This window comes from Lepus europaeus, chromosome 9 (assembly GCF_033115175.1).
Source record: "Lepus europaeus isolate LE1 chromosome 9, mLepTim1.pri, whole genome shotgun sequence".
Lineage (NCBI taxonomy): Eukaryota > Metazoa > Chordata > Mammalia > Lagomorpha > Leporidae > Lepus > Lepus europaeus.
Window position 1 is genome coordinate 45,591,892 of NC_084835.1, and position 23,677 is coordinate 45,615,568.

At 44.5% G+C, this 23,677-nt stretch overlaps 1 protein-coding gene across 4 annotated transcripts in view; it reads right to left on the reverse strand.

The window, feature by feature from the left end:
- FOXP1 (forkhead box P1) overlaps positions 1 to 23,677 on the reverse strand; it is a 625,834-nt gene that overhangs the window by 225,599 nt on the left and 376,558 nt on the right. For all 4 annotated transcript variants that reach the window (XM_062201264.1, XM_062201263.1, XM_062201262.1 and 1 more), the window contains exon 5: positions 18,199 to 18,413. In XM_062201264.1, coding sequence (XP_062057248.1) covers positions 18,199 to 18,402 — 204 coding nt within the window. In that variant the 5' untranslated portion in view covers positions 18,403 to 18,413. The remainder of the gene's footprint in view (positions 1 to 18,198; positions 18,414 to 23,677) is intronic.

The following is a 23,677-nucleotide window of genomic DNA, read 5'->3' on the forward strand; positions in this document are numbered from 1 at the left end:
AACACAAGAGCAATAGTGGGGAACTTGCCAAACCCAACATGGCTGCTTTTTTAGGTTGTCTATAAAATACCTACTGCAACCATCAATGCCTGCAGCTTACATGTGCCCTTATTAACACACCCAGGCTTGCCACGTCTTAGAAGCAATGCCTTCACCCCCTGGTTAGACAAGGAGATGGCAACGCGAAGGGTCAGGTTCTCTGCGGCCAGGGGCACCATTCAGACCCCGCAAGACTACAAACGCTTTGGCTTTCTTGCCTGCAGCATGCCACACATCACCGGAGGCCCTGCCACATTTCTGCTGTTTCTTGAATGGAACACAGGCCTTCTCATCACACGGAGAATGAAGCTGACTTCTGCTTGGCATGCCAGGCCTGGGGTTTCACTGCAAGGACTCAGGGCAGCGGGTGCAAACAGGACTCTCTCCCTTTATCATGAAGAGAAACCAAGCCAAGCTGCAAGGCACGGTTGCTTACCAGTAAAATTGGGCACATTTGCTGAAAATAAGGGTTCAATCTGCAAAGAGCACAGGGTAGGCATAGAAAAGCTGCTGGCTATGGCAATCTTCAGGGTTTTCCTTCTGGACCTGGCAAGACACGCAGGTGGAGATGAGAAAGCAGCCTAGGGTACTCTCGATAGGGAAGGAGGGCCTGGAAAATGTGCGGAGTCCTTTCTGGAATGAACCCATCACCAGTAAACACAGTAAGTGAGGCTCTGTGCTCTGTGGCAGACCTCAGCTTCTGGGATCGGCAGACCTGAGTTAAAGCCTGGACTTGTCTGATTACGAGCTGCGTGAGCAAACGTGGGCAGCTCATTCAGCTTTTTCTCGGCTTGAATGGGAGTACTCAGCCCACAGGGTGTTCTTGAGACAACTGCGTGAGACATGCAGAGTACTAGGATAAAGTTGCTGTGGGTATTGTTATGACTCCTAACATCATTATTGCTCCTGATATTAGTAATTTCAAACCCATAAAAAACTGTGACAATAGGGATGCTTAGGATTTTAATTAAAAAAGGATTGTACTCATTTGATTGAAAACTAGGATGCCCTGCTGTCATTATAGTGTGCTAAATGTTTCCTCTTAAAAATAATTTTTAAGAATTATGGCTAAGGATGGAATTTTACTACGCTGGGAGAAGGTGAAAGGGGAAAATAGCATTCATTAGACCATCATGTATGAAATTTGAAAATAAGAACACACAAAATACAAAATAAAAATTAAGGTTTTTTAAAAAAGTGAAGCACTAGGTAAGAGAATCAACCCTATCAATTCTGATGATGAGCAGCATTAGAACTGTTTTCTCATTCCTAAACTTCCTTGGTGGGAATAAGGCAAAACGATGGCCACTAAGATGCTAACAGTTCTCGATTCTGTAAAATGGGCTTGCAGGCAGTTGCATTTCATTGTTCTGTGTGCTGGCTCAGTTGCACCTTCTGCTTTTTTCTACAATGAACGTGTAATTCATTGTGCAGCAGAAAATCCAACATGATTTGGTATTCAATTTCCAATGGAAAACATCTGAATTGCACCCAAGCCTCACACAGAGCCAACTCCGAGGATTTCACTTGGCTTTGGCACACAGGTTATGTTGTAGGCAGGGGTAGAGTTAAGTGACTGTCTTGCCATCTCTTCCAGCATGCTCGCAGCCATTCCCTAACTGTGCCATCGTCACCTTGCCAATATTTTATGGGAACGTTACAAAATGCACCTACTGCTAGTTATACTCACAAATTGGAGCACCTTCTAAAACTCTGGCTTTGAAGAAAACAACTCCCCCGTGCCCCAGTTCTCATTTCTTCAGACGCTTTCCCAGCCTTCCAGAAATCAGGATGGGCCACAGGAATCAAATATTCCCTCCGTCTGGAATGTAAGAAGGGGACTCAGCAAGACAGCAGCCTAGGGAAGCAATTGGTTCTGTGCAGTGTGTAATTATTTGCTATCCTGGTTCTAGGTACTAATCCCAGGGAAAATAGAGAGGGAGGGCAGCAAGGGGCATGGAGACACAAAAATCATTGCCATGTGTAAAAACTCAAGATGTTTTTTAAAAAAAAAATGCAGGCACAAGAGTTTAGCCAGAAAGAAAGAGACATGCCAATAAAAAACCTGCTTCTTAAAATTTGGCTGGCAGTGTCCTTCCTCTCCCCAATGGATACTCTTAGAAAAGAAAACATGGTCCATTTTTTCTCCCTTGCCTGTATTTGATTTCCAATTAAAATTAAATATAAACTGAAACGCCACCTGGATTTCAGCAAAATCCAATCCTCGCCCTCCACCCTTCCTTTTTTTCAAAAGAAGAACCTGGGCTTACATATACAAACATTTTGCTAAATGACCCGTGGCAAATTGCGTAATGCCAGTAAAAGTTGTGTTTTTTAAGTTATGAGCCCCAAAGATTTTATCTGAAATAAAACCCTGATTCAATTCAGATTCTGGAGGCAAACTGTGTCCTTAACTCTGCCTCTAAATTTGAAACATTTGTGAGCGGGGCCCCTTCAGTAGGGCTGCTCGTAGGTATGGCGGAGAAATTCTGTATTGATTAGGATATGTGTTTTCTTTGCTAAAATGGTCAATTGGGGCACTAATTGCCTACAAGAACGGGTTCCCTGCAGTCTCTCAGTCTGTGCACAGAGGTCAGTTTCTAAATGAGGAGTTCCATTGTCCGGATCTCATGCTTCTCTCAACTCACCACCCTGGGGGAAGACACAGGGACTCCTGTATTCCACAGGGGAGGAAGAGGGTTCCTCTATGAGGAACTCCAAGAGAGAAATGTCCACAAGGCCCTAAGGGGATTGGATCTGAATATCAAGTGGGAGGGGCAGAGTCCATCCATGGAAAAGTCTTGCGAAACTATGCAGTTCCCTCCTGGTCTCCACCTTTGTGTCCCTAAGATGTCAGTGGGCGCTTTGCACCATTGCCAAAAGAGCATTGAGAAAGAGTGCACAGAGCTGACTACCATGCTGAGGCCAAGGTATCATCTCTATTGCCCCACTATCCAGATGAGAACAGTGAGACTGGCAGAGATGACAAACCTGCCTAATTTTACTCATCTGGCAAACTCTTGAGGCAGGGGCTTCGACCCTCCTCAAGGGGACTCCTCCTGACTCTTCCGGCTCCTGCAGGCAGTGATCCAGGCTGCAGCCACAGCAAAGTGCACTGGGTAGCAGCGAGGTATATCTGCAGATGGCTGTGGACCCAAGTCACACCAGGTCCACGCAGACTGGGAGCAATGGGGAGAGGTAAATGAAGCAAGTGTCTTTGTTCACCTGTACTCTCTGTTGATAGAGGATTGATTTTGTCACAAACTGACCATGTTAGATGATGATTAGCAGTTGTCACATTTGATAGCAGAAACATGCAAGGGCCAGGCAGCTGTGTGGAGAGAGGTACCAGGGAGCAAACGGGGGTCGCTGAAAATGTGAAGTAATTATGGGAGAAAATCTGGTTACTGTAAAATGTTTATTCCTTGATTCCTATGCAAAGAAAAAAAAATGTATGTATAGGGGCAGGTGTTTGGTGCAGTGGTTAAGACGCAGCGTTGGATGCCTACGTCCATGTCAGAGTGCCTGGGTTTGTTTGTTTGTTTTTTTTTTTTTTTTAACTTTTATTTAATGAATATAAATTTCCAGTGTACAGCTTATGGATTACAATGGCTTCCCCCCCCCCCATAACTTCCCTCCCACCCATAACCCTCCCCTCTCCCGCTCCCTCTCCCCTTCCATTTGCATCAAGATTCATTTTCAATTCTCTTTATATACAGAAGATCAATTTAGTATAAAGATTTCAACAGTTTGCACCCACATAGAAACACAAAGTGAAACATACTGTTTGAGTACTAGTTATAGCATTAAATCACAATGTACAGCACATTAAGGACAGAGATCCCACATGAGAGTGCCTGGGTTTGAATCCCACCTCTGCTTCTGATTTCAGCTTTATGCCAACCCACACCCTGGGAGGCAGCAGCGATGGCTCAAGTACTTGGGTCCCTGTCATTGATGTGTGAGACCTGGATTGAGCTGTGGCCTGGTGCTACCTCACCTGTTTCAGGCATCTGGGGAGTGAACCAGTGAATGAAAGATTTCTCATAGACTGTATGCCTTTCAAACAACAAAACTACACATACACACACACACCCTTAAGGTACAGGTATTCTCTGTCATTTAACTATATCTCAGGAAAGTTTTTCAACAAGTGTGAATCGAATTAACTCTCCTTTGGTATAATAAAGGCAATACATGTCGTAGTAGAAATGTGGGAGATACAGAAGTGTAACATATATAAAATAAAGTAAAATCTCACTAACCAAAAAAATCATTGGTAACATTTTGTTGCAGGTGATTTCAGATCTCCCCCCATCCCTTCACTCATTGCACTATGATCATTTTTCAAGCTATTAACTATTCTACAAGAGTGTGATTCTTGATGGGTATACAGTATTATATCAACCGATGGATACATAGATGGAGGCACAGAGAAACTAACTTACTTGCATAGTACCCCAACTGATTAGTAAGTGGCTGAACTTGGGCCAAACACACTGGCACAACAGTTTACTCTTCTAAACTTTTCTTGCTAGTGGCTCTCCATCCAGCAGCAGGGAATGGGTTAGAGAGATGAGGAATGCAAATTATGGGACTGCACCCCATCGCAGACCTTCTGAATAAAGCACTCTGCAGGGCCATCTGCATTTTAAGACTAAGATTTAAGCTGCATTAGTGGGCATTGTTGCTAGGAATATCATTTGCTATATGACAGCTAATCGAGACCTTGCAACAGGCCATTGATGGGTCCTATAGTCAGGATGGCTCTGGAGTGCGTAAAGCTGGTATTTATATTTGAACAGAAATAAGATGGCACTTGGTCCAGATCTCTTTACATGACCCAACTTCCAGAATCTGCCTCAAAGCTGGTACTTATGCCGGCGCCGCGGCTCACTAGGCTAATCCTCCGCCTTGTGTCGCCAGCACACCGGGTTCTAGTCCCAGTCGGGGCACTGGATTCTGTCCCAGTTGCCCCTCTTCCAGGCCAGCTCTCTGCTGTGGCCAGGGAGTGCAGTGGAGGATGGCCCAAGTACTTGGGCCCTGCACCCCATGGGAGACTAGGAGAAGCACCTGGCTCCTGCCATTGGATCAGCGCGGTGCGCTGGCCGCAGCACGCCAGCCGCAGTGGCCATTGGAGGGTGAACCAACGGCAAAGGAAGACCTTTCTCTCTGTCTCTCTCTCTCACTGTCCACTCTGCCTGTCAAAAAAAAAAAAAAAAAAAAAAAAAGCTGGCACTTATGGTGCCGCATTTAAAATATCTGAGAAATAAGTCCAGGGACACATTAATAAGCATTTAGAGCAAAAATAGAGAAATCATTTTCCAAATGAGAGGTACTTTACTAATATCCTTAACATCAACCAATCATAGCAAAGTCTAGGAACATGTGTGGAACACTCTCCAGTTAGGGAGTCTAATTAACATACAGGGTGGACTGCATTATGGGGGGCAGCATAATGCATATGAAATCATAACGACAAAATAACATGCATAAATGTACACGCCTTCCAGAGAAAAAGTCATTCGACTTCAATCAGATTCGCCAAGGAGGGACCATAAGCGTGTACAACGTGAGAATGATAGTGTTAAAGACACAGCCCATGTCAGAAATCTAAACAGATTTTCACCAATTGTGAGATATGACAAATCACTGATCAACGCAAAAACAGAATCAAACAAGGAGGCGAGAAAGGAGAAAACACAGGCTGACACTGTCTCCTCTGAAACACTGTTCCTATCAGTTAAAGAATGCTGATTTGGAGATTTGGAGCAGGTGTTTGGCCTTCTGGTTAAGATGCCCACTACTCACGTCAGAGTCCCTGAGTTCGAATTCCAGCTTTGGTTCCTTTTCCAGCTTCCTGTTAACATGTGTCCTTGGAGGCAGCGGTGACAGCTCACATAGGTGAGCCCCAGCCACCCATGTAGGAGATCCGGATTGTGTCCCTGGTTTCAGGCTCTGGCCCTGCCCCAGCCGCGGCCTGTTCCTGGCAGGTGTGGGCAGTTAAGTGGGAAGTGAACCAACAGATGGAGGAACTTGCTGTCGCTGCTCATTCGCAGGTGCCCCCTCTCTTTCTCATAAATAAATTAGAAGATGTATTTTAGAAAGTACATAACTGAATTGAGCAAATGTCTTCGTCTATGACAACTATTTTAAAACTTAGGTACCATGGTTTAATTATTCTGGTTATAGGACAAACAGAGATAAATTACCTACAATTCAGAATAGAAGTAAGAGAAACACAGACACCACCAACCAAATACGCAGGCCAGTCTACATCTAATCTGCAGAAATTGCACAGACAATGGCCTCTGCAAACAGGCAGGCCTCGGAAACCAGAGGCTCAGATGCTGGGATCCAGCATAAAAAGACTGCTACGCATCAGGTGCCTCTCTCCTCCACAAAGCAAATCTGACCTTGGTTATCTCAAAATGACACATCTTCAGGGCAATGTAAGCCTCTAGCCCAACCCATGCAGCTCAGTGTATACTTCCCATCCACTCTCTCCCAGTGAATGGATTAAAATGCATCAGCAGATGTGCATTTCCGTAGCTGCTGTTTCCTAATTTCACCAGTCTGCAAACATCCCACCAGCGAAGGTGCAGATTCTTCCTCTCTAGGCTACTACAAATTTGTCTGAATTACTCATCTGTTGACTGGACACATGCATCTCTTCTATAGTTTCTCTCCATCTATTTTCAAATTTTAACTAATGTTTAATGGCTAGGTTTACATCTAAGATGATAAATTATTTTAGTGAAGGGAGATAGGATAATAACTCTTGGTATCTTCTAGCCAACCCTGGGTCTATGAACATACGACATTCTATGTTTTCATCTACACTTCTTTGGTGAGGAAGCCATGGCCACAGGACCACAGACAATACTCTTCCAGTGACTCACAAGGTAACAAGGTGTACCCAACTTCCACCTCCTGGTAGGCCAGCGGCTGATTCCTTTCATCACCCATGATACCAAAACTTGTCATTTGTAAGGTGCTACCAGTTAAGTGATTTAAAGAAAAGTATGACACCTACAAGTAGTTTTACCATTTGAAAGACTGTGGATCTATACACCTATGTATAATGTTTTTAAACAGGACAATTTAGAAAACAATGAGTAAAGCATCCTCAGTTTTGTGATTATAAAGCAAGCCTAGAAGGTTCTGGAAAGCAATTCCTGCAATATCTGGCATTTGTTATTCCAAAGATGGACACTTTTTTCTGAAAAGGCCAAATAACAAGTATTTGGGGCTTTGTAGGCCACAGAGTCTCTGTTGTGACATATGTCTCTGCTATTGTAGCAGCAACAGGCAAACACAGAAGACTGCGTTTCAACAGGACCTTTATCTACAGAACCAAGTGGCAGCCCAGATTTGGCCCAAGACCCATTTATCCAATGGGTTGCAGACTCCAGTCTGCAGGCTTCACACAACGCCTCATTCCAAGAATCAGTCCAATGAAGGGACTGAGCAAGCAGCTGACCAAAGTTTAAAATTATTTCCAGAATGTAATCTTGACAATTGTATTTGTGAACCACTACATAACACAATGTAATCCTGACAATCACAATTGTGACTATCACAGACAGCTTATGCAGCATGCTTTTCCTAACAACATATCTAATGACACAGTAAGTCTATAAATACACAATACAGACAAATAATACATAGCACAGAACTTCGTGTTTTAAGACAAACATGAATCTAATGAGAATCAGAATATAATAAAAACATACATCGTCAACGCATTTTCACTTAGTGCTTTTGGATGCTGAATTCCTGTTGAGTTGAAATGGAAATATCACCAGTAGGGAGGGAAAAAAAAATGAGAGAAGGTAAGCAATATTATCACGGTATTATTTATCATACACATTAGGACCAAAAATAGTCAGGAAAGAATGAGCATTGTGTCATTCTCTCCCCGTCTTTAACCTTGTAAAAGGTTGTTGAGTTCACAGAGAGGATAACAACAGTCAATACGAGAGGCTTTAATAAGGGAGCGACTTTGTACCCTGCGGACTTGAAGAATTAATACTTAATAAATTAGAATAATAAAAAGCCACTTTTGCCTGATTTAGGATGCTACATCTTATTTTATTAAATTTTTCCAAAAATCCTTCTATTTTTGGCTCTGAGAGGCACGACTCTGCTGTTGAAAAGCGAAAGACATTTTACGCACAATTTTCCCTCTACTAGAAAGAGGTATATTGTGCCCTTCAGTGAACATAAAATTGATATTATCATCTCTAAGTTTATATCTCACTACTTAACCTTCAGATTAAAAGTTATTGGATTTGAATGACTCAGAAGACATCGTGTCACCTTCCCTTCGATGTGGAGGGACAGAAGTTGGGGATGAGATGATACAGCGGTAAAAACCTGAATCTGGGGATCGGCGAGTGACCACGACACCGACAACACACCTGGGCTTAGCTGGTGACAAACGGAGGCATAAAAGGTCTACGTTAGGAAGTTCTGCTAGAGATGCATCTGTGCTAGGAATTTCTTTTTTACTATTTATTTAAGAGGCAGAGAGGCAGGTACAAAGAGAGCTCTCCTATCTGCTGGTTCACTCCCCAAATGCCCACAAGGGCCAAGGCTGGGCCAGGCCCGAGTCTGGAGCCAGAAATCCAAACCAGGTCTGTCGTGTGCATGCCTGGGACCCAATCACCTGAGCCATTGCTGCTGTCTATCAGGGTCTGTGTTAGCAGGGAGCTGGAGTCGGGCACCAGAGCTGAGTACTGAATCAAAGTACTCTAACTGGGGATGTGAGTGTCCTAACTGGGAAATTCATTTTGATTCGGGTAGAGTCACAAAGGAGCAGCCTATGGTTGGACATCGGGTACAGCAGTAAAGACACAGCTGGGATGCTCACATGCCGTATCAGAGCGCCTGGGTTCTCTAGTCAGTCTCAGGGCTTAATCCAGCTTCCTGCCAATGCACACCCCGAGAGGCAGCAGTCATGGCTCCAGTGGCTGGGTTACTGCCACCCAGGTCAGAGATTCAGACTGAATTCCCAGGTCCCGGTCAGCCTGGCCCAGCTCTGGCTACTGCAGACATGTGGAGAGTGAGGCAGCAGATGAGAGATCTCTGCCTCTCTCCCTCCCTCCCACCCTCCCTCCCTCCCTCTCCCCCTCGCCTCGCCCCACCTTTCAAATAAATAAAATAAAAAATTTTAAGGGCATAGCCTAATAATAAGGTAAGGATCATATTAACTCAAGGAGAAACTTACGGCTAACAATCTTTAAAACAAATTGGCATTTGCATCGTCAGTTTATGTGTAAGCTACTGGAAAATGTCCACTTAGATGGATTAAAGAGCAGAACACAGCTTGCTTCCAGTCTTCCTTCCGTATTCATGGCTCAACTTATACACACACACACAACACTGGCTTCACAGACCTTGGCAGTTTAATCTATACCTCCTAAGTGAGTCTTCCAATAGCACTAGCTGTTTAATAATTACACATTGTATTTTTCCAACAAAAGAAACAACATGCACCCCCGCCCCCCCGCCACCTTAAAAACAAATTCATTCTAAGAAGCCTGTGTCAATACAGAACAAAGGCTTTATCAAAAATCTAACTTGGTAGTTTTGTTCTCTAAAACAGATAAGCTCATTCCATGATCAATAGGCACACAGGCAGTTTATCAGCACTTCCCATGTGACTTTTGGAAGATATACTCATTAGTAACTGGCAAAGGCCAAGGGGAAAATACTTGATAACTTTAATCTGAATAAACATGTCCAATCAAAAGAAAAAGTGAGGGTTAGCCATATGACAAGATGTCTTTAAAAAAAATTTTTTTTTAAATAAAAAACCCTTGGGGCCGGCGCTGTGGCATGGTGGGTAAAGCTGCTGCCTGTGGTACCGGCATCCAATATGAGTGCCAGTTCAAGTCCCAACTGCTCCACTTCCTATCCAGCCCCCTGCTGATGGCTTGGGAAAGCAGCAGAAGATGGCCCAAGCGCTTGGGCCCCTGAACTCATATGGGAGACCCAGAAGAAGCTCCTGGATCCTGGCTTTGGATCAGCTCAGCTCCAGCTGTTGTGGCCATCTGGGGAGTGACCTAGCTATGGAAGACCTCTCTGTCTGTAACTCTAACCTCTCAAATAAATAAATAAATAAATCTTAAAAAAAAAACAAACACACTTTTAAACAAGGACTTTTCCAAAAGGTCTACGCTATTACAGGTTCCACTGGTGCTGTCCTTAGTGTGCCACATGACTGCCTAGCAGCAGGTAAGAGAGGAGCCCAGGCACTCTTCCCCATGCCCTTTTGGTCATTGTCACTCACTCAAAGGGGAAATCCTGGGTCATCACGCACAGCCCTCAGTCTGCAACATTTTCCTATCTCATCATTCCAAAGGCCCTTGTGATTTGCCCAGTGTTCCACTCAACAATGTCTTCTTCTCCAGCCCCTCCCTCTCCCCCACCTATTGTACATGTTCACTCCTAGGCCGTCAGGGTATGCTGGAGAAGGATCAGGGAATGAGAAAGGCTATGCCTGCCCTGATGGGCCCTCCAGCTGAAGAAGGGATTCAACGCAGGAGGAGCGCAGGCAGGCCGGCCGGCCAACAGCCGGGTGCCCTCAGTTAAATGGGCCAAGGTTAGTGATCCTTTACTAAACCCCAGACCAACTGCACCAGTCTCCTCCTGGCTACTAATCCTCAGGGTTTTCTTCCCTTCCAAGCAGGCCTTGTTCAATCTTGTAATTGACGCTCACTGTATATCCTCCAGTGGGGCCTTTCTTCTCTCCTTGGAAGCCTCCCCTGGCATAGAAGCCTAAGCCTCCGAAAAGCCAAACTCGCTACCTTCTAACCACCCTCCCATTGCCACATGAGCTACCTACCCTGCACGCTGTAGCTGGATAAAGCCCCAGTGGTTCCTGCCATGTGTCCTGAGCACCTCACACATTGGCTCGGCCCTACGTTTCCCTCCACAAAGTGGTGCTTGGTAAATATTAGTTAAGTGAATGAACATGCAAACAAATAAATTTCAGGAAATCCAAAACTCAGGAACGCAGTTAATACAGGCTGAGTGTCCTTTATCTGAAACGCCTGGGACTAGAAGCATGCCCTTCAGGTTTTGAAGTTTTTCGGGATTATGAATATTCATGTGCAGACTGTACCTCTAATCCAAAATCCCAAAATCTGAAATGTTCTTCGATCTGAAAAGCACCTAAAATCCAAAAGTCTTTGATTTTGATCACATAAGTGCTTAAAAAGTTAAAGGAATCTTAGTTTTGGGGATTTCAGATAAGGGATGCTCTACCTGTACTTATATCCCCAGTGGAACACATCTATTTTCTTTTTCAAAAACCTTAGTTTATTTATTTGAAAGGCAGAGTGAGAGAGAGAGAAAGGGAGAGAGAGACAGAATCTTCTATTCACTGGTTCACTCCCCAAATGGCCACAAAAGCCTGGGCTGGGAAGGCTGAAGCCAGGAGCCGGGAACCCCATCATCCATGCCTCTCATGTGGGTGGCAGGGGCCCAAGTATGCAGGCCACAGTCTGCTGCTTTCTTGGGCACACTAGCAGGGAGCTGGATGGGAAGCAGAACAGCCAGGATTTTAACCAACCCTCATATGTGCGATGCCGGTGTTGTGTGCAGTGGCTTGACCCACTGTGCCACAATGCCAGGCCCAGTTACTTGGAGTAAAGCCATGACAAGGCCAGAATGGGGAACCTTCTTCACCCACCTCTTGTGAGAGAGGGAAGATAACAAGGCATTGTACGTCTATGAACCAAATCAAACACAGCATTTAGCAAAGGGCCTCTGGAATGTTATAAGTAACACTTCATAATTATAATAGGCTTGAGTTCAAAGACAAAGTGATGAAAAGAAACTTTGCAACATGGAGTTCAATTCCCTACATAAACTTCCTTCTTGGGGCTTCGTGGGCCACTTGCATTTATATTGCTATTCTTGTGTGTCATAAAAGCACTCACCCTGTAACCCTTTTTATCAAGTCATCTATGCACTACCTAATGTACACTGGACTCCATCAGGCCGCTATAGGCTTACATTATACAAACATTCCAATTCTGCCTGCTCAGCGCGGCTTGTCAATAACAGAGCAGGTTGCAAAATGGCAGGGGAGGTTGCCTGCCTTCAAGCCCCGATAGGAGCCTGCCAGTTTTGCAAAACAAACTCTTCGCAATCACCGGGGCTAATCTGTCAACAAATTACCATTAAAGTCATATCTCCTGAAAGTTCAAAAAGAGATTTTTTGATTAGACAAGAGATAGGGAGCTGTGTGTGTGTTTTTTTATGATGACGATGATTTTATTAGCTTACAGGTCAGGCCTTACAACTACCTTTCCAAAGCTTTCTCTTGAAGCCAAAAGGGTCCACGCCACTCATAACGAAACACGGCATGTGGGTTTCTATTACCACGTTCTCTTACGTACATGAGTCTTTCTTCTTCTTCCACTTTTTTTTTTGTTTCCCGTGGCCTCTTTAACTTTCAATGGAGATTAATGACACACAATTGTTTGGTAATCAAAACTTGAAAGAATTTCATACAAGGCTCCCATCGCAAGTTACATAATCCTTGACAACACTATTTTGATGGAAGGCTGCTCTCAGCTAACTGGGAACTGAATTGTCATGTGCACGGTGAAACATGTCTGTTCCAGAAAAAGCCACAACAGGAATTAGGAAAGAGTGTAGTGTGGCGGGGGTGGGTGTAGGGGTGGGGCTGGGGAGGTGTTACTGTGGTAGCTGTACTTTCTTTATTTGTTAGAATTATCTGAATTCCCGCCTCGGTCTTGGTTCAGTTTGTATGGTTATTGCCAACAGTTTGGTGGCATTGACTCTGACACAATGATTTTGACCTCCAATCTTTTCCATAATATCTGAATGTCTTCCATAGGAGTTGCGCTTGGCAGGGTCATTGCTTTAAAAGGACAGCTGAGTGCTCACCAACCAACAAAGGAAGGGGCTGGCCTCTGTCACAGCACCAGGCCCCACGAGGGCACTTGGTACAGAGGAACATTACATCTTCTACACCCCCTTTCTGGAAGCTTCCCTTGCAGGACACAGGGCTGGGGACTATCTTTTCCCATCCAGAAGCTTCAAAGGAGCCCCTCCTCTTAGTCACACAGCAAGTCCCCGAGAGCTTGAGGGTCAACAGGGACCACACCTAAGACCCTACACATCCCTACCACAGCACCTGTGCCACGCTCTAGAAGGTGACAAACAAGGCCAAGGATGGCCCCTGGAATTTAAGAGTCTCTTAAAGGAATGTGGTCAAGAATAAGATGCCAGGGGACAGCTCCTTTCACACTCTGAGACAGCAAAGAAACTGGACACGAGCAGTACACCTTGCCCTATCCCCAGGAGCAACTGCGCCAACACTAACAGCATCATGGAAGTGAAGGGGTTGCTTGGTTGTGTATTTATTTATACAAAAGAATAAAGATCCTCAGCCCGCCCTCTCAAACACTGACCTTATCCGGTCATCCCCAGGTGTTCACAGAAGGATGCCTCCAAGAACCCCCTTGCAAATACCGAAATCCACTGATGCTCCAGTCCCTTCCGGAAGACTGGCGTAGGATGTGCAACAGCTTCCCATGTATTTACACCTTCAGTAGATTAGCTGATAATACCCAATACGTATAGCTGCTAGGTAAACAGTTGGTATACTGTATTGTTTAGGCAGCAATATAGAAACTAAGTTGGACATGTTCGGTACAACATTTTTTCCCAGAATGTTTTCCACCCTCATTTGGTTGAGTGTGCGGATGCAGAGCCCATGTCCACAGAGGATCCACTCTAATTCCATTTCCATGTTCAGAGGGTCCTAGCATACATAGTCACCATTCTCCTAGGTTCCTCTGACAGGGGGTTTTCTGCCTCCACTTTGAAAGTACCCACATTCATTCTACTTCTCTGAGCTTCCGAGTCCTGTGTAATGACTGATCACTCAGTGGGTCCTTCGCCTTCCCTCCCATGATTTTGAAAACTGAAGCCCACTATCCTCTCGCCCTGTCTTTCCAGTCCTTTAACGTTTTCTCCATTTCTTTCCATTGTTAACCTGACACAGACACAGTCACTCACACTAAAATGTACAATACCTTAAACCAAAGGTCAAAGATTATGTGAAGTGAAACACTTCATTTAATCATACCCCCTAAATAATAAACGCTCAAATCGCAAACACAGCTAATCTTTGCATTTTACATCACTGTCACAGGGTCCCCGAAAACTGCCCCCTTCAGTTGAAATGACAGACACAGCCCAAATCCACAGCAACCAAAGCTCTGCCTATACCGACTTGCAGACAATAAAACGACAGGTGGCACCAGAAAAAAGCCCCACAACAAAAATAAAAACACACCCCTCATTAAATAGAATGGTAAGAGATAGCTGTTTTATTTAACAGCTATTCATTTTTATTGAATAAACACTTTCTAGTATGCATTCTGTTAATTGACCTGACAGCATATGCTGTATACGGCGAAACTTCTAAACATTATGCTCTATGTAATATGCTTATCTGAAAAAGCTCTCATTTGCAGCAATATGGAAATAAAATTCTGCTTTCTAAAATTCAAGACTTTTAAAATGCATTAATCCACACAGTTTATGAAATTGCTCTGGACATTTTAAAATCCCTTCTTTAGGGGGAGAAAAAAAAACCTTTCGTAATTGGTAATAGTATTTGTTGCTGAGTTTCATAATGGACTGGTGCACATCCAATACAGAACTTTTACAGACATAGAAATGGGGCAGGCATAATAGGAAATAAAAAGCAGTTATGGTATTGGGTAAAGAATTACTCCATGGCTAAAAGAAAATGTTCAGATAGTCTATCAAATTATATTATTAGAAAACTATTGTTATAATAGTTTCATGGCACAGATATAAATAGAGTTGAAACATTACAGGGATAATCCATTTAGTTTGGAGGGAGGAAGACAATTGGGGAGTGTGCTGGGGGGCCCCTCCACCGAACGGCACCTCTCCTTGGCTGATGGCTTCTGAGTGATGACTGCATTCCGCTAGACCAGAATCACCGACTCCACTACCTACAGGGCATAATTGAGTGATGCTACTGGGCGGCCACCAGCGTGAACTGGACGGCTGCAGCGCCCGTCTCCAGCAGCAATTCATCTCCTAACAATTGCTGCCCTTGTGGGACTATCGGCCCAAGGTTACCAGATATCCTGATTTTTCAAGAGAAGATGGAAAAGCCAGATTCCTTCCATTTCTCTAGGCTGTCAACTAATTTTTTCTTTAAAACAAAGAAAAAAAAAAAAAAACTCTGTTTGGACCCAATTCAGCCAAACTATAAACCAAACAGTATGGAGCTCACTACTCCTAGGTGAATCCTCATCATCAGAGCCTCCACTGGGAAAAGGGCATTTGCTGGAATCTGTAATTATCTTTGGTAATATGGAGCAAACATGGAAGGGTTGCACGTATTGATTTTAAATTCTGGCACTAGGGTACAAACTGCCCCTCTATCATCAATGATGGCCCTGGTGCCACTGGAAAATCCTGTACCATTCAGTTCAACGCAGAGCATAATTAACTCATTTTTATACCAAGGCCTTTTAAGCCGGATCTTTGTGTTCCATGGACTTCTGACATATTTTGCAGTTCTAATTCTCTTCCACTGTCCTACATTAATCAAAGCTGTAACCCCTGTTGTCTTTGTACTACGGAATCAGAATGTGCCCCTGGCGAGGAATGGGGGAAAAGTCAACAGGAATTAAATTTCAGTGCAACTGTTTACTCAACTGTGGCCTGCAGTTATTGAAATTTTATCCGTGGTTTTGTGTGACTACTGCAGTAATGAATTCAGCATGGCTGCGATTTTCTCACTGCTGGTATTCTCACTTCAAGTAAAAACCTGTAGAATAAAAATGACGAAAACAACCGCGTCCACCCTGTGCTGTTCAGATTTCTCCCAACTGCTTAATTGCTGCAGTTGTCAGTCTGCAAGAGAACTCTGGGCGCTCGAGTCCTGTGAAATATTTTCAAATCCTACAGTGATTCTTGTTTCATCTATAGCTTGTCCCTTTCCCCCAACAACCTGTTAAGAGCCATAGTAGATACTTAGGGGGTGGCAAAGAGCTGTCAATATTTTATTTTAAGAGCCCTAAAAAGGCTTGCCAACCACGATGATTGGAGTTTTAGCCACAACAACGGAGCCAACTGTTTTCTTTCATCTGAAACCATATCAATGGCAAATACAAATAAATCTGACATCAAATGTTAAAGAAGAGTTATGAAGTACGGTCAAAATCAGTTTCTTGACCTTTGCATCAATAACCCAAAACAATAAGTTTTCCAAAGTGGTCACAGCCAAGGTAAAGAGGGAAGATGTGGACGGCTAATCTTGTCACTGATACTGTTTAAGGAAGCTGCTGTTGAAATGTGCTTTGCTAACTGTGTGCGGCGCAGCTCATTTGTTATTGTTATTCTTGCTGTGTGCGTGCGTGTATTCTGATGACACACTGTGCATGTGAAAGTTTTGGACTGACTTACTACGTTGCGATTCTGAATGATTTTTCAGTTCTTCAAACACAAATTCCCAAGTTTATTTCAATTAATGTACTCCAAATACTAATTATTTGTGATGCACACCACATCTGTCAACAGCCCCACCACCACTGCTCCACAGAGGAACAGTTGATCTTGACCTCTTTTAGTAAGGGCCTATAAAACAGCACTCCAAAATACCAACTGGTTTTTCTCGCTGTAACCGTTACTAGCTGAGAACCTCACACATGATGTGAAACACACGGATGCTCTTCTGTTTACAGCTGGATTTTGATCATAATCTCATTTGTTAGAATTTAGCCTTCTCTGCATTAATTCAAATGCACAACATTTAAATACACACACACACACAAAAAGCACAAAAATTTCAGCTGACGTGAGGCTCAAGGCACAGGTACAAATGGGCAGCCCGTGAAGGGGAGACTCAATCACTTGCAGGAAGCCCTCAGAATTGCAACTTTGGCCTGTTTTCTTTTTTTTCCTCTATGGTCTCATGACGCTTCCACCACCTTGCAATGGGTTAAACAATCCAATGATTCCTTATAGTTTGAAAAACTTTTTGCATGAAGAAAACGTTACAAATGCTTTAGAGCCTTTACAAAAGCGATGTCCTTAACACAGGAAGGGAATCCTTGGTCTTCTCTGAGATACAGATTCCAAGAAAGTGGTTTGAGAAACGATTTGCCCCCTCGCTTACGCCACTGCTAGTGGTTTGTGTACCTTTTCCCTCACCTGTTTACACAAGGCGCCATGACCACATACTGAATAAATGAAATCAGTGATGAAACTGGAATGAAAACCGCTCATGATCAGTAACAAAAACTCAAAATGTTTCCCGACTCCAAGAGAGGCTGGCGAACCAAAGTCAGTCTTGAAGCAAACAGTATTTACTTATTTGAATTTTCCTTCACACCTGCCAACACAACACTGTTTCTTGTGTCACCTTTATTTATCATTAGGAAATATTTCACCAGTCACTCATAGGTACCCATTCGCCTACCTCCAAAGACTATGTCCCAACTTACCTGTGCTTCTGGGAGGCACCATTAAGAGATGGTTTGAAACATGAATATGAACTACCACATGAAAACAAGAAATACAGGACCACATCCCTAACTTTTTATGGTAGCAGAGAGCAATGTGTTACACTGACACCTGTGTCCTGGACATTTTGCCTGCTCCATTTAACCACTTCTGCCTGAATTTCTATTTAGTTCTACTCTCCTTATTTACTTACCCTTTTCTCTTACTTCCCTTATCTGCTACTCTGTTTCCTTCCTTATAAGGCTTATGCTCATTTTTGTTTTGTTTCCTCTGTCTTTTTGTGGGAACTGCTCTCCTAAGAGTGTGCACAAAGCAGTGAAAGGTTAGGTGACACCTATAGGGAGGCATGGACAAAGACCCATTCCATCCTAGACTCCAAAAAACTCTCCCCCTATGGGACTTCTGAGACTTGCAACTCACACGGGGCTTGGAGAGTTGTCCTCCTTGGCGGCCACCAGGCGACCTGGAGCAGAGCTGGCTTACACAACACTGCTGACAGGCACACGGGTGAGCACAGAACACTGATGGCGACTAAGCGTGAAATGGGGTTGACACTCCCACCCAGCACCCGCCGCCGCCCTGCACTCCACAGCCCAGTACCTGCTGCTGCTGCTGCTGCTGCTGCTGCTGTTGCTGCTGCTGGACGTGGGTGAGGTCGGCTGTGCCGATGTCCACGGTGGGCGTCTCCCCGTTGGACCGGCCCTCCCGGAGGCTGCTACACTCTAGCAAGTGGTTGCCGCCACTCGACCCATTCTGGATGGCTGAACCGTTGCTTTTCGTCTCAGTCCCAGATTCTTGCATCATGACTCAAAAACCTGCGAGAACCATTTTCAGGCAGGGCGGGGGAGAAAGAAAAGGGCAGCTGTTAAAACAGTTGTTGTTCCTAAGCAGAAGCGCCCTGGCCTTCAATGTTGCCAAAATCTGTTAACAGTTGTCTTTTTTTTTTCCCTCCATTCTTGTTTATCCTTCCTTGGTGGGTCAATCCCTAGTTTTAGGAATCCTAATTTAAGTATCAATAGTATTGCTGGAAATGCATCAACCTGTTCTCCTGCAGGCGGAAAAATGAATATTTTCATGTGAACCTAGACTTCAGGGTTTAACCTCTCTGATTAAATCTGGTTGATCTGCTCAAAAACCAGTAAGTCGTCCCACAGCACACACTGGAAACAACATTAAGTTTTAACATGTGCGGGCACTGCGCAGCGTTCTGTACTCCTGTCTGAATCCTCTCCAGCTTCACCGGGTGAGTGTTTGGCCTGGTGGTTCAGATCCTGCATCCCACCTCACACTGCTCCCCACTCCAGCTTCCTGCTGATGTGAGCATCGGAAGACAGTGGCGACAGATCATGTCGTTGGGTCCCTGCCACCCACATGGGAGACCGAAATCGAGTGCCCAGCTCCCAGCTGTGGCCTGACCTAGTGCTGCCCATTGTGGGCATTTGGGGGAGTGAACCAGTAGGTGGGAGTTATATCTCTTTCTCTTTGTCCCTCTTGTCTCAGTTTGTCTGTCTGCCTGCATTAATAAAGAAAAAATAATAAACAAACATGAATTATAAAAGAAAAAGAAAAGAAATACTCCCTAACCTCAGCTTGTCAGGAGATGATACGCTCACATTCCAAGGAGGCTCCGGGAGGTCATTGGTGCTGAAAAACTTCACAGTCAATGCCAAAGGCATTTGAAAGACTCCTTCTCCTTGGAAGCCCTTAAACTGACACACTTCAAACCTGGCCATTCCAACGAGTTGGGCCACTTGGAGAGAGGGGGCAGGGAAGCCCTCACCTCTCAGATGTTACATAAATTCAGACTCTAATCTTTGTTTTGCAGTTTAGATCATCCACCCAAAGGTAGCCGTTTCTCATGTGGGATTGCTGATCTTCAGAGTCTGGAGTAAGTTCCAAAGGGTCTGACCCTTATATTGAGTTAATAAAAAAAGAAAAGAAAAAATCTTGCCCAGGCAGACACAACAAAAGGAACGAATGTGAAAGCACTAAATGTCTAATAGAGAAAGCTATCCACTGCGGCAGGAGGACACAGAATACCTGCGTAAACACATTCCACATTCATCCTTGCTACTCTGCAAACACAGAATGGTTAGCCTAGGCAATCAACTTAGCCCAAGGAGTCAACTCAGTCAAGGCTTCTAAATGTGGCAAAAGACAGATAATTTGCGCATGTCAACTGCTAATAATAATAATAATGATAGCAATCAGGCAGTTGCCGGAGAGGTGATCTGCATATGCATTTGCCCCCCACTCTCCTCTGATGACAACCGCTATCCCCAGTCTACAGATGAGAAAACTGAGACTCCAAGAGGGTACTTAGACTCTGTGCACTCTGAACCACAGTTAGGAATGGTGGATTTAAGCCAATTCACACTGGAGTCAAAACTACTAACCACAAGGTGTTTTCTTAAACTTCAGGTGGAGGGGAAGCAAAACAACGGGAATGACAGGGTCACATGCCAAATCCTGGACGAGGACTTGGAAAAGGAAAAGTAAGTCACCAGAGGAAGCTGGCAGGTCAGACATCACAGCTGAGAAAGGTCTGAATCTGTAAGACGTTACTGTGCGACACCGACTCGAGATAAAAGGACAGAAAACTTGGAACACAAGTTTGCTCCAATCATGGAAGGACATGCAAAGGTACTTCAAAAAGCTCATGGAGAAATACAATTTGAAAATAACTGTATTTTGGTGCAAAAAAAAATTCATGCATTTTTGAATATATATACACTGTCCATGAATTTCTTTGAAGACCTCTTGTATATACATCTACTGCTACATATTTCTCCCCCATACATCAAATATGTGACAACAGGGCAATTCATCAGACACTCTGGGAATCTTTAGAGGAACTTGTCTTTTTGCTAAAAATTGGCTTAATTCTGTTTTTTTTTTTTTTCAGACTTGCACAAAAATGCAAAGGAGGAATTTACAAGGGAACAGTTCACATTCTTCTTCATTTCCTTCCATGTTTCCTATGATCCAACTTCACACAGACTTCTTCAACCCAGGAGCCATATATATTTTTAAGTTAATCCAATTCTGAAGTAGATTAAGCATGGAATTTTTTGTTAACAGGTGGGAAACATACACAAAAACAGCAGCTGATTGCCTCTCCTCTCTTGAGATGAGACTTTCCAGTAATTACAGTCCTTTAAACATGGCACGTCCTTACTTTCTCGCGAGGAAAGAATCTATTACAACAACAACAGCTTTCCCAAGGGAATGTGCCCGTAGGATGGCTTCAGATTTAATAAGGCAATGCTCAACGTGTCTGCATCCCAACTCAGGGTGCCGAGGCTGGCTTCCTGCTCCAGCATCCTCGGCCTGGCTTCCTCCCAATGCAGACCCTGGGAGGCAGAGCAAATGATTGGGTCTCTGCTACCCATGATGGAGACCTGGACTGAGTGCCCAGCTTCAGCCTGGCCCAGTGCTGACTGCTGTGGGCATCTGCAGAGTGAACCCACAGATGGGAGCTTTGTCTGTCTCAATCTCTCTACCTCTTGATTGAATTAAAAAATGAAAGGTGTAAAGAATCAGGCCACAAGGTACTTCATGGCAACATGATTACCTTATTCATCTCTAAAAAGGAATCAGTTTGTAAAAGCCAAGTATTTTTCCCCCAAGACTTCAGTTTCTCCTCCAGCTAGCCCATTTCTACGGAAGCTAAGGAAAAGGCACACTGTTAAGATATCTGAAGAGATGGCTGTCTTTGAGTAGTTGGCAAAGAAACCCATGTAATGATTAGGGTTTGTCAGAAGTTACCTAAAGAAAAAAATAATTCTTTAATCTTATTAGGGACTGGATCCCCCAACGACAGAAAGGCTGCCTATGCATAAACGTGATGCCTGTCTCAGAATGGGCCATGTTTAGTGGACTATGAAACAGAGCTGCAGGTAGAATGATGCTGTTCCAGACCATGTGACCATCCGGATCCCAGGCCTGGGAACAGGTGTCTGAGTGACTGGCTGGGCTTTCACTTCCTTCGCTTGACACCATCCTGGTGGGTGGAGTCACACGAGTCGATGAGAAGGCCCTGTCTCTGCTCCGAGCGGTTCCAATGCCGGGTGCCAAGTCCTGCAGTACGAGTTTTTTAGGCACTGAGCCAAGCTTGGCTTGTGAATCAGGTTTGTGAGAGTGCAGGCTTTGGGACCAAAATTGCATAAAGGATTATTTTTGGTCTAAGGATGTCCTTAATTAGTCAAGTGCTAGCAGTAGTATGTAGGTTGGAAGATTTAAAATTTCTCATCATCTCTCAAACCAATCAGGAGAAAACAGCTTTTTGAAAAGCACATGTGAAAAATTAAGAGTGTCAATGTCTAAGCAGATTTCTAACAGTGGCTGGGCCAGCACCGTGTCTACTGAACACCCCAAGCCACTTAATAAACCTTTCTATCTATCACACGTCACACACGGCAAAGTCCCCAGATGTCCTTTTCAAACTCACAAGTCTATACAGGCGATAAGGCAAGTAAAGGCTATCCCCATTTTACAGATAAGAAAACTTCAGCTCGACAGATGAAGGGACAGGTGTGACTGTAACTATGCCCCCATTTTCAGACACAAACCTGTCCCTTTAAGGAAGGATGGTGCATTTCCAGTTTGCAATGTCCTATAGGCTGGGCACTGAACAAGTCAATCAGAGGAAAGGAAACTAAGTACATTTGACGGAAGACAACAATGAGGGTGGCAGGTGCACAAAAAAAAAAAAAAAAAAAAAAAAAAAAACATTCCAATACCAGGGTGGGATGTGGAAGCATTTTTTAGCAAACAAGAGGCTCTTTTTCCATTGAGTTTTACCCTCCTGGAGTCGTCCGGCAGCCAGTCACTGGACAGAGGCAGCAACTCTGGCCCCTCTCACGCACTGCACCCTCTGCAAGGAGGAAGCTGGCTGCGGGCACTCACTTTGTACAACCTCCCCTCCCCTCAGGGACCCCCTGTAATCAACAAAGCTGCCTTGCTCCACGACAAAGTGAGAATAAGCTAGAGTGAATAATCCCCAATGTGTCTGAGAGTAAAGGCCGGGCACCGGGAGGGCAGGGTCACGCCACACCCACGCACAAGGCCAAACCTGCTTCCCGCACCTGCCTTCTCCAAATGAGCAGGGCCCGGTTCAAACACACGATCCACTCAACACAACTCTACAAAGGCGGCCGCCGCCGCTGCACACATGCTGCAAAGGAGCCAAAACGGCCCGCACGACACGCCTGGAAACGTTACAGAGCTACTGGCTTCCAGAAGATCGATTTTCGCGCTGGAGGAACTCGTAGGAAAGGGTAAGAACTGACTGCAGCAGGCTTATTTATCGCCACTGCCAACAGGGCCGCTGTCTGGACGTATTCTGGAAAATTCATAATGTCCAGGCCAACGTATTTATAGTAAATTAAAGCAGTGCTTTGTTATTATGATTAGTTCCTTGGTTACAGTGTTGATGCTGAAAATTTAGGGAAAATAAAGCCCTTGTTATCATGCTTGTGAAAGATTTTAAGCTAACAAAAAGTTCAGTCTTGATTCCAGGGCAGTTAATTAAGGCTGACCAAGTCAGGCAGAAGTAAATTAACTTGGCTGATCAATTATTTATATGAAGCAGAATAAATGCCCTTAAAGAACTTGGTCTGTTCGTGAAAGGATGTGTAAATTAAACTCAACATAGTTTTGTAAAATATGTTTCTACTTCCATGGGGAGAAGAGAAGAGAAGTTCATGGTGAAACCACTTTTTAGGAAAACGAAGAGCGGGATTGCATAGTCCTGTCCCTCCATCCAAAAGGAAAAATTCTCTTCTCACTGTTCAGCCCAGGCGTCAGCAAAGAAGGAAAATGGCAGGCAGCTTTGAAGAGGCAGCAGAAGCCGATGGGGAGATAAAGGAAAGGGAAGGAGGGAGGGACAGCAGGAGGGGGGAGGGAGGGGGAGGGGGGGGAGAGAGGGAGAAGGAGAGAAGGGAGGGAGAGAAGGGAGGGAGAGAAAGGGGGAGGGAGGGAGGGAGGGGGTACGACGGAGGGAGAGAGGGAGGAGGGAGGGAGAGTGGGAGGAGGGAAGGAGAGAAGGAGGGTGGACAGAAAGGAGGAAGGCAGACAG